We start from the raw sequence: 14,217 nt of genomic DNA, 5'->3' as shown, positions 1-14,217 counted from the left end.
TCAAATTTCGCATAAGCGTTTTTTAATGTAACAAAATACTGACTGACAGAAATCGTACATTACTTAACGCCCATTACGGAAATTATACCTTAATATACCGATCGTTTGCGAATTGTACTAACGATAAGTATCTCGGGGAAACGTGAATCAATCGCAGAGATCTAATCGCATTAAAAAAGAATTTGCACAAGTAATATATACACTCCGTAATGTGGCGCGAATAATATAAAAAATAATTCGTAGACTAAGCAAACTTATAATTTATTTATATAATGTGACGCTCTATTTAATTGATATTTAATTTTAACTTCTACGTGAACTGTAACACCTCCAGCACAGTATTATTAGACGAGACGCGTATTCGATGAACATAATTGTATACAACGTAACAATGCGCGCGTACAATAAAAAGAGTTCCTTCAAATTATATCTCCCATCGTACTCATTGTCAGGTATTTCGTAAGTATTATAATGTAAGTATTAATTCTTGATTAATTTTTTATTAACTTTTTATATTTAGAGATATTTTCAGAATTTTATTTTTACTGCCTCGCTCGAATCGGAAAAATATGCGAGCGACTTTTTTTTAGGGATCATCGTTATAAATTACTGCGCGTTAAAACCTTGGAAAAAATTTATGCTAATCCTATGTTTAGCGAAAAAAAGCGCGTTTGAATTAAGCCGCGAAGTTTCTAGCAACCAAGGCTAATTGTCTTATCATTTTACTCGTGCGCGCATACGCGTGACTTCTGTCTGGCAATACATTTGTGCTACTACTGCTATCGATAATACTGCACATGATATCAATTAATAAATGCCAGGCTTATGTTTCATGTAAAAACATAAATTTCGATTTTTCGAATTAGATAAGAGTGTAAATGAAAAAATATTGAGAAATTACCTTCATAATACAATATTTTATACCATCATAACAAATTACATATATCAATATATAATTATTACTATATGATATCGATACCGTATGATTACCGTTCTTTAATACGAGCCGCCAATATTTCGAAGTGTGACCGGTACAAGCTTTATTATACAATTCGTCTTTTGCTCCGACAATCGCGAAAAAAGCGCGAGAGACGCGAAGAAACAGTGGATCGGTGTAAAGGGAATAAATAAAGAAAGAAAGATATACATGGTGACCGAAGGCCAGTGAATAAAGAGAGAGAAAGAGCTATTGATTTTGTATGAGACGATGAACAGCAAGATGTGAGCAAGATAGACAGAGATAAGTTCCGCGATTCGCGCGACTGGTACGTAATCGGCATAACAGGGATAACTCATAAGCATCAAGCTAGTTGACAATGGTCGCAAGATGGACCCCCATAGTGATCAAATTTCTACGCACAGTCTGTATCCGCAATATAATTATAATTTATATATACGCGTCGTAGTGTTTTAATCTTTTATATATTGTTATATATAATAATATATTTAATTACCCAATTTAGTTTCAATTTCTCTCTCTTTTTACCACATGCTTTTTATATTTTAATTTATTTATAAAAAAAACTCATTATTAAAAAAGCTCGTTATAGAGCTTCTTCCAGTCAACCCGATACAGTGCAACAGAATAATTTTTACGATGCGAGCTCGTGGTCCCGTTGCAACACAAGCCACGTACAAAGATTATCATAAACTGCAGAAGATTATTTTTAATCTCTCAAGCGAAAGAGAGCTAATTACTTTTTTATGAGCTCCCGAGAATATTCGCGCGTAACAAACTGTTAGGTTGATGATGCGGAGAAACGTGCAACAAAGTAGACAGGATACGCGGTCGCGATATAAGAGGACGAAATCCGAAAGGAAGCACTTGCGAGACGCAAGAAGGAGCGCATCCGCATTAACTGTACGATCCCGTGAACGACGAACGCGGCTTCCTTTGACGACGACAGCGGCCGGGATAACCCTGAAGAAGCCGCGATAAAGCGCATTAATTTATCGCGCGCGCGCCGCCTCCCGGGAGATCTCTTTCGATTTAAGGAACGAAACGAGACTAGAAGCAAACGTGCGCCATCGTTTTTTCACTATTTTTTCTTCACTAGTTTTATTTATTTACTCTTTTCATTTACTTTATTGTGGATACCGGATATGCATATAATGATTTTACATTTTCGCTATGTAAAAGTGGGCGCAAGAAAATGTTGTTTCATCAAAATTAAAGCATGGCAGATGTAATTTAATTCTTTTTTTAAATGCCAAATTTTAAACGTTTCTTGGCCGGAAGAGAGAATAATCGAATGTTTTATTTTATAAAATTACGATTAAGTAAATTTTATCATCTCTTTTTTTATTAGTAATATGATAAAAGAAATCAAGGTATTAATATATATACGTGGTAATATATATGTAACTATTAATAAAAAAAATAATGCAAAAGTTTTTTTATGATGCAACAACAGATATTTGTAATAATAAAAATTAATATATAAATATTTCATTTAATAATTATACTTAATAACTAAGATTTTACTTACTATATGTTTTACTGTTATTATATTTTTTTATTACTAACAAATAAAATTAATTTAAAATTAGAGTATTGTTTCAGTGACGACGATGATATAAAACAATGAAGTATTAGGCTGAAAAGTAAAGTTCCACAAAAGTTATAAGAAGTAACTCCTTCCTTTCACATGCGCGAGTATTTTATGAATAAGATTGAGACGTCTATCGATAAGAGAAAGCGCTGAAAAGCTTCATCGCTCGCAGCGAATTTATTACGAGAATCTCGATCCGGATAAGCAATTTGAAAAGAGTCCGAATGAGAGTCAGAAGAGGGATCAATCCACGTGAATTGATTGAACTTAAAACGCGATTCTATTAACGATGAATAAAGGAGAATATCTTTCCGAGGGTAACGGGACAAACGGCAGTCTGTCGAGTGAAATCGATGAGCTAACAGGCTTGCTCGGAGTTAGACAGTTAGCTAATTAAGTCGGCATTATTGGATCATGGAAGCCAAGCATCGCGCTTGCATCCCTCGCCCACGTAGATCGCCGGCCACCCTACACAAATGCGTCACAGTACGCTTAGTTAAGGCCGCGCTGGCAAGGGTGAACGCCGCGGGGCACGACGACTTGCCAAACGTGTTTTAATTAGAGGTGAATTCCGTTGTTCACGGGACTACTTGAGAGAGCGGCGTTCCTTACGTAAGTAAGTACAATTTTCGCGCGCTTTTCGCGAGCGCGAAGTCTTCCTCTCGTTACGTTTATTACATCGCGAATGTGAGAACCGCGCGAGAAAAGAAAGAGTAATAACGCGAAAAATAATAAAGTCAAAGAATGGCAAATGTATACATGGTACTGCCTCAATAATAACATGTGCCAGAAGTGTAATATTAATACGGACGGAAACGAAGTGTGTCGAGAGAAATCGAGCTTAATCGGACTAGTTATAACGCATATAATCTTTTTTTTTTTTCCTTTTACTCGAGTAGCGCAAGAAAAAAATTGTATAGCGTTGATTAAATATAATAGTCACTTAAGTTATTTATGGTAATTATGCCCGTATTAGCATTTATATCGGTGAAGAGCGAAATGGGATAAAAAACTAAGGAAAGGCTGGAAATAGAATGAGTCCAAGAACGAGTCCAAGAAAATATACCGAGAAGTTAAATATTTCATGAGTTTCGACGAAGAGAAGACCGAGATCAGATTCCTGGTATCAATTAATCCGCTGACGGAGATAGCATACGATCGGTGCGATTTTTCGCGACGAGAACGCGAGAGCTGCGACACCTCGAGTACCTCGGAATCTACAAACGGAAGGCTGTGACGAGCTTTATCTGCCGAAAGCATCGATCGCTGAACATCTGTAAAAGGGACAAGGCACGAAGCAAGAAAGGACAGCGTAAGGCGTCCCGTCTTCGAGATAGATAGATGCGTGCTTTTACGAGTAGTTCAAACCAGTATGCGGAAAGACTCGACCCATGTGCAACGATTCCTTCCTTGCAAGTACTTGCATCGAGAGAGAGAGAGAGAGAGAGTGATACAGATCCAAACTATAAGAAAAAATTTGGAGAAACGAGAAGAAGAGAGGAGAATATTTGAAAAATAATAAAAAAAAAGTCAAATAAATAACTCTTAATTTTACGTACTGCAATATTTAAAAGTTTTTACATTATTTGAATGATTTCTTGATTACCGAAATAATCAGAAAATAATTTATTAGGTCTATATCGTTCCCGGTGCTTCAAACGCTCGTATATTTTTCACAATCAGAAACTTTAAACATTTATCATATCCAAGATTCGATTTTATAGAAACTGTAAACGAAAGCTCTCTAGACATTCTAATCGTCATGATAGTTGATTGATCGCAAGAGGAAAGCAAGGCTTAAATGATTAACGATTTTATGCAAATGCACGGTTCGTACACAGGCACGGAAGAGACGCGAGCAAGACACTTGTCAGTGGTTCACCGTAGTACTTTTTCCGGCGAGAGGAGTGTCGTACCCTTTTCAACTGGTTCCGTACCGGGTCCGGTCAGATTCGAACCACACTCGTTTTCAATCTCTCCCTCTCACTCCTCTTTTTTTCGCTCCACTACTACCATTGCTGTTTCTTCCCAGAGATTCGCGGTACTAACATTCCGTCGTGGCAGACGACAATTCTCCAAGACCAAAACGGATATCGACTTTCCCACAGTTGCTTTTTCGAGAAGCAAACGCGTCTTCCCTCCTCTGCCATTTCGCGGAAATGAATGTCGAAAGACCTATCGATCTCTATTTTAACGGTAAATCGCACGAGAGATACATTTAGGAGTTGGAATTAGAACAGCGGTTGTCTTGCAGCAATTACATCTTGCTATTATCTACGTATCTCTACTCAATATATCGTGCAATTAAATTTAATTTTAGCAATGCTCTCAAAAAGTTATATTGAAATTTATAATAACTATTTTATCAATCATATTATTTTATCATTATATTATTTTTGAAAACATTAGAAATAGCGCTATAGTAATTTTTTTTAAAATAGCAATAATAAAAACAAGGAAGGCATTAAAACAATATATTTATCTCTATATTCAACAATAATAATTATTCTTAAGAAGTATCGCGATTATTCAAGCTCGCGCATATGTTTTTGCTACTCGGTTCAACATGAAGCAACATAAGTGAGGAGCAAGGTAGTCAATTTCTCAGAAAGAAGTGAAGCCTGAGAAGATCAGACTCGCCCCTTTATTAACAGATTCTTCTGGTTGGTTCCTCGTAAACATCTCGCGAAACTTTCTCACAAACGCGCATTTCGTCGTCCTGCAGATCTTCCTTCCTTTTAAAGAGATGCTCGAGTCCACCTCAGAAGAGATCGAAGAGAAGAGGGTGAGGAGAAGTCGCGGAAAGACCGAATGACGGATCGAGTGACACGGAAAGCTTTTTTTCGAAATCACTGGATCCGTTCTCGTCGTCTACCTCCTTCTTCTCCTGTATCTCCTCTCCTTCTTCGTTGTCTCGCGACGTATGCAGTCAAGCATCAATAATTTAGCGCCTACCGTATTAATAAACCGACACTGGTACAAAGCGAGGAGAAAGGCGACGAAGAGCGAGGGTGCAAAGAGAAGAGACAAAGGTAGGAAGATCTCGGAGGGCGCCGAGATTTAACAACAGAAGCAGGGAAAGGAGTTGAAAGACGGAACTGTGAACGTTCTCCGGATCGAGTTGCTTTTCTTACGACCGTTCGCATATAGTCAGTGACGCGCCGTCCTCTCGCTCGAGTCGCTCTCCTTCTCTCGGACTCGATTACAAGCGGCAAGAAGCGGCATTACACGGGGCACGCCGCGCCGATAAATCGACAGATTATGCTGGACGGGCGCCGACCAGGAATAAATGAATTGGCTAACGATGTGCGATTTCTCTCTGTTCTCACTCTACGTATCGGTCAGTGTTTCCCCGTTGATCTGCATAGGGATTATACCAATTGGCGGAGATGCGTGTCAAAAAAAGGCAGATTAATTTTTTCGCAGATGTTCGGAGGTGTTAATTCGCGAATAAGACAAATAATAGAATCGACTAAAGCAATAATGAAACATCTTGAAGCACTTACGAGATCTACTAAGTCTTAATATTCGATGTAAATAAAATAAAATTAGCAATCTTTTTTTACAATAAACATTAATATTTGCGAAAAGGTCAGAAAACGAATACTTATGTTAGTACGTCGTATAAAATAAAATTTACGCGCATACTTTGTGATAAATAAAATATAATATAATTACACTACTCGAGATAGATATATAATATTTTAATCCTAACTAACCGGAAATATTTATTGACGCGAAAAAAAGTTTAGCGCTATTATTGGTAATTTTAATTATTTCCTGTCATGCGCATAGACAGTTTCAGCATATAAGACATTTCGACAGATGCGTCTTAATTGTTTGAGAAGAAGGAATTCGATTAAATCGCGGCACACAAAGGCTTAATATAATTCGATTAAACGTACGACCGATAAATAGGCAGGGATGCGAATCAGGTTCGTAGCCAACAACGCCTTCTCGATCTTTTTCTCGCTGCATCCTTCTTCGACAACGCCTGCCGAAGCTTTCAGGAAACAAGCTACTAATTAACGATTACCACTCGTTCACGGGGAGAGAGAATATAATTAGCACTCACCGAGACACTGCTAAAACATTCGACCGGCCGACAGATCCTGACGCCTCTTAAAATATTCCAGGAACGTCCGGAGTCCTTTCTTCAATTCCGCGGCTCGATCACGAGAAAGAGGCGTTGATAATGATTTTTTTCTACGATGCGAAAAGGGCGTTGAATATTTTTCTTGATGTTCACACGTTCATAAGTTTCTGAAAAAGAAAAAACATCCATAAATGTGCTGTATAATGGTATTGAATGGCATATCGTTAAAATTTCGGATTATGTAAAGTAAATTACAATATACATATTTCAATAATTATATTTTCATATTACGAATATTTTGTTTATTTTTTCAGAGAACCTATACATAAAAGACTATCTTGGCTTCAAACTCTGCACATTTTAAACGCTGTCTATCGGCAAGATGAACGAATTTGGTTACGGAAAACGGAGAGCAAATAACGATCGATACGGTAACGATCGAGATAAACGGAAAATGGAAAATAGGAACCCGGACCCTGACATAGGGCCTGGGACTCTTAAACGATTGGATAGCATTCAGGATCCGGGGAAAAGATACGCGCTGAAGGATCGTATCGGTGTCGGCATATGCGGCGATGTGTACGAGGGAATTGATCAACAAGCTGGTACGTAAAAAAAAAAAAAAATGCATATATCGTCAGTATAAGTGTCAAGATGCAAATATATAGAAGCATAGGAAAATTATAATCTGCAATAGCAAAAAATAATTGTGCACAGGAATAGATGCAATACAATATCGATTGTTTCAGGAGATAAAAAGATCGCCATTAAGATACAAAAGCTCACGCCGGAAACGCAGTCTCTGATTGTGGAGGAGTATCGTATTCTTCGCGATTTCTCCGGTCATCCAAATCTCCCCGATTTCTACGGAATATATCGCAGACGATCCGCGAAGAAAACCGAGTACGACGAGATATGGTTCATCATGGAGGTAAGCGTTAAATTGCAAAAATTAAAGTAACTAATTATCTCAAATTTGATAAGTTTACATTTCCGTAATTTGTTTGTGCGTCTTTAAATCTATCATTCACATATCTTACTTTTGCTATACTAAATTTCGTAAAGATTGTTGATGTACAAATAGAATCAATATATATAGTATTTTTTATCCAGATTTCTTTAAGTCTTTTAAACATTGATCATCTAACATATTATCTATTTCTCCATAAAAAATCTGTATATATTTGACGACATTATTTTTAAAAACGGCTTATTGTTAGCGCTACAAATGGTCTGTAGATCACAGCTCAATTGATCCGAAGAGGTATTATCGTTGCGATCATTGTTATTATTACATCGAAGGTCGAAATCGCAGCAAAGTTCCTATCGACGCCGCGCGATATATCCGTAATGCATTTCTTTTAACATCGTAATTCCCCAATAAGAGTGAGAAAAAAAGAGAGGGGGAAGGGGGAAGGGAGAAAGAAAGAGAGACAAAAAAAACAGAGATGCAGAACGAAAGATGAAGGCGGCATGAAGGAGAAGGGGAGAAAGCGAGGCCAGAAGTGAGGGTTGCCGTGTATACCCGTGCTCAGGACCCCCGGAGGCAATTTCAAGCATTTGAGCGTCGAATACATGGATAATTTACGACACGCGCGCTCCCATTAAACAATCATTAAACTCGTTCGTGTACGCAGGTGAGGCCCGGCACGTCGCGGGCCTAATTTACGGACGGACCTCCGCGGTGTATGTGTATGTGTGCGCTCGAAACATTATTATTTATCTCGGATAAAGCGACGATAGTTGACGTAATACGTGCGCTCGAAAATCGGCCGAGTTATCTTGAGAATCAGCGCCTTTTCGGCCACACCTTTATCGTTCGATGCACAGAACACGTTTCTTGAAGGAAGCCGCACATTAAATTTCATAAACTTTCCATAAAATTTACATAACTTTATACAGTGAGATATGATATACCTCCTGCATCATGTTCGGAAATTATATTGTTGTAAAAAAACAATGATAAAAAAATTAAGTGAATAGAAAGAATATATCATTCTTCAATCTAATTTCTCCATTATTGTAATCTAGATTGATAAGTATATTCATTGCTAGTTTCTTCGTTTGAAAAATATCATCTTGAAACATGTACTTAATCGATCTATGTACTTAATCAATCTCGATTAATCTATTATCACATATGTATTTGACACGTTATACATCCGCAAGAGCTTTTCAAGTTTTTATATCACCTTTCCGACTACCTATATTCTCCCTCTCTCGCATTTTTTATTCAAGAACGCGCCAAAAAACGACAAGAGATCCGTCTGGATCTCGCAATCCACTTTGAAATCGCGTGCGAAGCTTAGAGACGGGCTAAGTATCCGCAACGAAGAAACGTAATGAGTCGCCGGTCGCTACGTTAAGCCCGTTGATTGCTCGTTGTCGGTGATTACACGCAATAAAGGGGCAACGGACCGCGGCGACCAACGCCATGGAGGTAAAAGGGAAACACGGCAGACAGTATCCCTCGTTGTGAATCAAATAGCAGTTTTGTAAGTCAATCGACTTTAAGTTGGCTCTCCGACAGAAACGAGCGCTGAGAAGGAAAGATAAAAAAGAGAGAGAGAGAGAGAGTAATACGCAATGACAATGACTGCGTTTCGATATTCATTGCCAGTACTGAAAATTTATAGTATACGTGATATAAACTATAGATTTTCAATACTGGCGGTGAATATCGAAACGCAGCTAATGTAGCAAGGATTTATTACCGGTGATATTTCATATCGGGCGAGTTTTACGGGCGCGTATATGAGACTCCGGTAGGCCCCCATCCCTTGTGATATGCGTAGGGTCGTAGCAGTCGAGGAATCACGACGAGAAGCTCACCTATATACGGCACGAGTGCATTGAATCCGTTGCATCGCATGCAACATCCGAAAAAAAGCCGCGTCACAAGCTGTTCACGATTAATCCTGGAAAAAGAGAGCTGTATTTAAGACATCTGAATCAAGAGTTAATAATAAATGTCCTCCTGGGACATTTTTATGCAAATGCAATTTTCTACAAAAAAAAAAAAAAATAATAATAATAATCTTGTAAATATCTTTTCTGATCTCTTGACAAGAAAACATAAGATTTGAAAAAACATACCACGAAAGAAAGATAGCATCTGTTACGCGGTGTTACGATTCGCGGTTCATACGTGACCGTAAGCTGAGATAATGTGTGGACGAAGCACGCTGGATCAAGATTATCGCACGTTTCATGTAATTGTAGACGTATGAAGTTTATTACACTTTGAATATAATTTCTCCAGACTTAATTCTTACAAATATCAATTATGAGAATTCTTCTCTGACTGAATTAATTTTTGTTTGCAAAGCGTAACAAATAAAAAATTATTAAATATTCGTAATGAAAATTTTGTGCAAGTTTAGGCGAGATATTTTGAAGAAGAAAAAAAAAATTATAAGAATTCTAAAAAAATTTTAGGAAAGACGGATATTTGCCAAAATGAACACACATAAATACGGAATATAATTTCTATTCTCCTATAGTATAATCCAAATTACTTCCGCAATAATATAGAATGGCATTTCAATTAACATTCACGTAAATGAAGAAGTTGATAATTATTACATAAAAGTCATTACATTAGCATGAAAAATCGTTATTTTTTTCTCATAAAATTTATAATAAATTTAAGTATTTACGCGATAAATGAGCGTAAATTTGCTGTTTGCTCTCTTCATCCATCTTATATTTTATACTTCGAAATTATATGATTGTAATTAACTAAATCTAATTATATATTACAGTTTTGCGAGGGAGGAACGGTTTTGGATCTCGTTCACGGGATGAGCGCAAATAACAAAAGAATGCGAGAGGAGCATATCGCCTTCATCTTGAAGGAAGTGATCAAGGTAAATTTTTTCCTGTTATATAATATCAATATACAATAAAATAAAATATATGTATTGATATATAACAAGAAAAAAATACTGTGATATACGATAATCATATATATATATATATATATATATATATATATATATATATATTTTTTTTTTTTATTTTATTTAAAATATCAATCTGCGTAACATATATTATGAAACAAACACTAGAAAACAATTTTAAATATAAAAATATGGTATTTTTAACGTAATTAAAAAAAAATACGTAACAAAAAGTTTACTCATGCGAGAAGTAAATTATATAAAATATTATTATCGTAAAAGGATATGGCTGAAACGACGATGTGAAAATTAAAGTAACTTTAGCAAAAACTAATTACCGTCACCGAAATATGGTCTTAAAAGAAGAACATAATACAAAAATTAAAATTAATTAACGAAGATACAAGGCGCGGTGATCGAGATACTTTAGGTAAGAGGCACGTCTTGCGTAAGACGATTAATAATAAATCATTGACGTTATAACGCGAGAAAAAGTCGGACTGACCGAAAACACGAGCAAGCTCGATTAAGGTAATTAGTTTTTGCTCGAGATACGAAGCGATATACGGTCTCGGTAGCCGAGAGAGAGAGAGAGAGAGAGAGAGAGAGAGAGAGAGAGAGAGAGAGAGAGAGACCAGTCACCATATCTCTCGCTATCTTTCGTTATTCTCTTTTCTCCCTCTCCCCCCTCCCCCCCCCCCTCTTCTCTGTCAAAATATAAGAACGTAATAAATAAAAGTAAAAATATATTACCTCTGTGTATGAGAGCTGGAGTGAACCATCGATGAACCGACAGAGATGATAATAGTAAGCCACGGCGATGGACTCGCGTTATTACGATACAATTATGCGCTCGACGATATGTCTCGGCGATGCTCTTATCCCACGGCAGATTATCCCGCCGACCACAGAAGACGATTGACACCGATTTAATTACACGCACCCGTGCAATGCGCGATTGAAGGCACAAAAAACTCGAGTATATTCCGCGCGCGTCTTACATGGCGCCAAGCGGGCGATACGACTGCGCTAACTAGTGGCATCGATAAGTAACTATAATAGATGGTGCAACTCTACTTAACGTTACGAGTCCTTCGAAGCGTTCGATTGACCAATCAGGAGAGAGAAATTTTTTGCTCCTTCTATCACGTGTCAATTATACTCCTCGAAGCATTTGTAGCATCTCAAGTGAAATATTTATAATGTTTTCCTTTTTCCCGAATAGTCTCACGACATCGAAGCGCTGATTCCTAAACTATTATCCAAATACGTCATATATAGGCAAACGTTCGCGCGAATTTGAAGCGTAATATTTGGAAAGAAAATAAAATTACATACACGCAAATGACTATTCTATGTTTATAGAAAGCTATGTTTATATAATTTCGTCATTTTTCAAACAAAAATCTAAATCTATGATTCTTTAATCAGTATATATTTCTAAGCATTTTTATTTAAATTCAAAAGTATGAAAGAAAATCGTATATCATAAAATATCTTCATTTGATAATATTTGTTAATTTTCTAAATTATATATATATATATATATATATATATATATATATATATATATAATTATTATTATTAAAATTTTTCTATTATTATTGAAAGCATTGCTATGCGTTCATATAAAATATTTAATGATACAATAATTACGCCGAATGTATCAGTAATTTGAAAAGATTAAATTTTTTGCCTGTGATTTGATACATTTTCTCAAAAATAGCGTCATTATTCAAGCCCATTAGAAACTTTCACATTTTACACATACATTCCATTTAATTTATAAACAGAAACAAATAGAATTGAGATTATAAATAGTACGTGAAGATTCCTAAGATCAACAGAGATGCATAGGCGCCGCACGTATAAATTATAATAAGACAAGTGAGTTGGTTCGCTAATTAACTTCGGCACACAAATAAGAGTTCCCCCTTAGTGATCTTCTCCCTCATACAACTGCATCTACTCAAAAAATCAAGCACGAAGACTTCTGCTTCGCCCTCTTCTCTCACGCTTACACTTATATTTTCACTCTAACAATTTTATGTAGTAAAAATTTGTGTTAGACAATTGCAAAACAACCGTGCTTAACGTAGACAATACAAAAAAAATACGTATTCAATTTTCCTTTTATATATTAATTCATTATTCTTACCGTATGAAAAGATCAAGCAACCAGTTTGATATTTTATCAAGATGTATATACGAGTAAAATTAACAAAAGTTGATAAAAAAATAAGATAATCTTCATCGTAACAAGGCAATAGCCTAATGAATTCGTAAAATTTGTATCCAATAAAATATCTATTTTTTTTTTTTTTTATCATTATTAACATTAATGGTCAATGCAGTTAACGTCGCGATAAAAATTTAAGCCACTGCATTAATTGATTATTACTCTTGTTTATGACAATCGTAAAACATAAGCCGTGCCGTTAATTTTTTTCACGACAGTTTCGAGAAAGAAAAAAGTAAAGACTGGCATAGAATAGAGTAGATGGCAAAACACAAACTGTTTCCGTTCGGAAATGCGAATGAAACGCGAACTGAGACAAATGCTCGACCAAGGAAGACATAAATAAAGGAAAGGCGAAAAGGGAGAAAGGGAAGACACGGTCGAGGAGGAACGAAAAATTAAACACTCTTCCATTTCGTAGGCTTCTATGATTTTGCTTAATAGTTAACGATCACAGCAGACGGATTCGCTTATTTACAATAATAGTGCCTTCCATGATTCCGGTCTCTCCTAGGAGGTCGGATAATTAGCGAGGATATCGTGCTCATTTCTCAGCGAACTTAAGAAGCCATGCGCGTATTAAAGGAAAAATAGAGACGAGAATTGAAAAGAAAAAACGAATGACACTGAGACACGCAGCAGGATGAAAGTTAAGCGACTGCTTCCTCTTCGATTCATGTTTCATTGATTTTTCTTTATTTATTATCATTTATGTGCATGTAGCGGTATCAATATTAACTGTATAACGAAGACGTGAGTACTTTAATTGTGATCACGCGAAAAAGAATGAAATAATTAAGACAATGGATAAAATTCTGTGGCGATGTTACTATGCTATTGATATATTATTTAAGCAATAACTAATTTATATATTTTATTGATATTTCTCTTTCATTTTCGCATTTTGATAAAAATTTTTAATAAAAAATTGCTAGAAGAGAAATGTCTCCAAAATGGAACATTAGATAATAATGAAGAAGTAAGAGATTGTCCAGTAAAAATAATTTGTTTTTGTATCTTTGTGTGTATCGAACTCTTATCTTATGAGCCAGTACCAGTACAAATTTATTCCATTGACTGTATCCTAATCGCTATTTGATCGATACATCATCGTAACTATAGACTAGCACGGTATTATAACCATCACGAACCGTTGAACAGTAAGCGTTTAAAATATATGATTACTGTCATCTCTTTTGTACTAGTACAAGATAAGCGAGCAGTAAGACAGGATCGATGAGTACATTACAGAACCTTTGCTTTCTTCAAAGTATCTCCATTCATGTTATTATAAAGCCTAACATATAATCTGATATATTATTTAGTTATAAAAGTCAATCTAATTAAAAGGAGAAAACGTGTATAATTGTTCTAAAATTAATAAACTATCAAAAATCTGTCTCATCGTAGGTTCACCGAAAAGGCACG

At 36.0% G+C, this 14,217-nt stretch overlaps 2 protein-coding genes across 9 annotated transcripts in view; one reads left to right on the top strand and one right to left on the bottom strand.

Moving 5' to 3' along the window:
- Positions 1-3,048: 3,048 nt before the first annotated feature.
- The window catches only part of Ninac (STKc_myosinIII_N_like and MYSc_Myo21 domain-containing protein ninaC), a 21,820-nt gene continuing 10,651 nt past the window's right edge, over positions 3,049-14,217 (top strand). For 3 of the 6 annotated variants that reach the window (XM_070308497.1, XM_070308493.1, XM_070308498.1), the window contains exons 1-4: positions 3,049-3,168; positions 6,963-7,253; positions 7,398-7,579; positions 10,413-10,517. In XM_070308497.1, the coding sequence (XP_070164598.1) occupies positions 7,031-7,253; positions 7,398-7,579; positions 10,413-10,517 (510 nt within the window). In that variant the 5' untranslated portion in view covers positions 3,049-3,168; positions 6,963-7,030. Of the gene's footprint in view, positions 3,169-3,528; positions 3,865-6,962; positions 7,254-7,397; positions 7,580-10,412; positions 10,518-14,217 lie in introns of all 6 variants that reach the window. The other 3 variants (XM_070308496.1, XM_070308494.1, XM_070308495.1) reach the window with 3 other exon arrangements.
- LOC138940025 (protein jim lovell) overlaps positions 6,628-14,217 on the bottom strand; it is a 25,146-nt gene continuing 17,556 nt past the window's right edge. The window contains exons 7-8 of one of the 3 annotated variants that reach the window (XR_011447932.1): positions 9,363-9,566; positions 6,628-6,815 (exon numbers count right to left, since the gene is read on the bottom strand). The gene's annotated coding sequence lies outside the window, so the exon portion shown is untranslated. The remainder of the gene's footprint in view (positions 6,816-9,362; positions 9,567-14,217) is intronic. The other 2 variants (XR_011447934.1, XR_011447933.1) reach the window with 2 other exon arrangements.

Source organism: Polyergus mexicanus, unplaced genomic scaffold (assembly GCF_030449975.1).
Source record: "Polyergus mexicanus isolate NDT 795.1 unplaced genomic scaffold, iyPolMexi1.0 SCAF_15, whole genome shotgun sequence".
NCBI lineage: Eukaryota > Metazoa > Arthropoda > Insecta > Hymenoptera > Formicidae > Polyergus > Polyergus mexicanus.
This window is presented reverse-complemented; position numbering and strand designations above follow the sequence as displayed.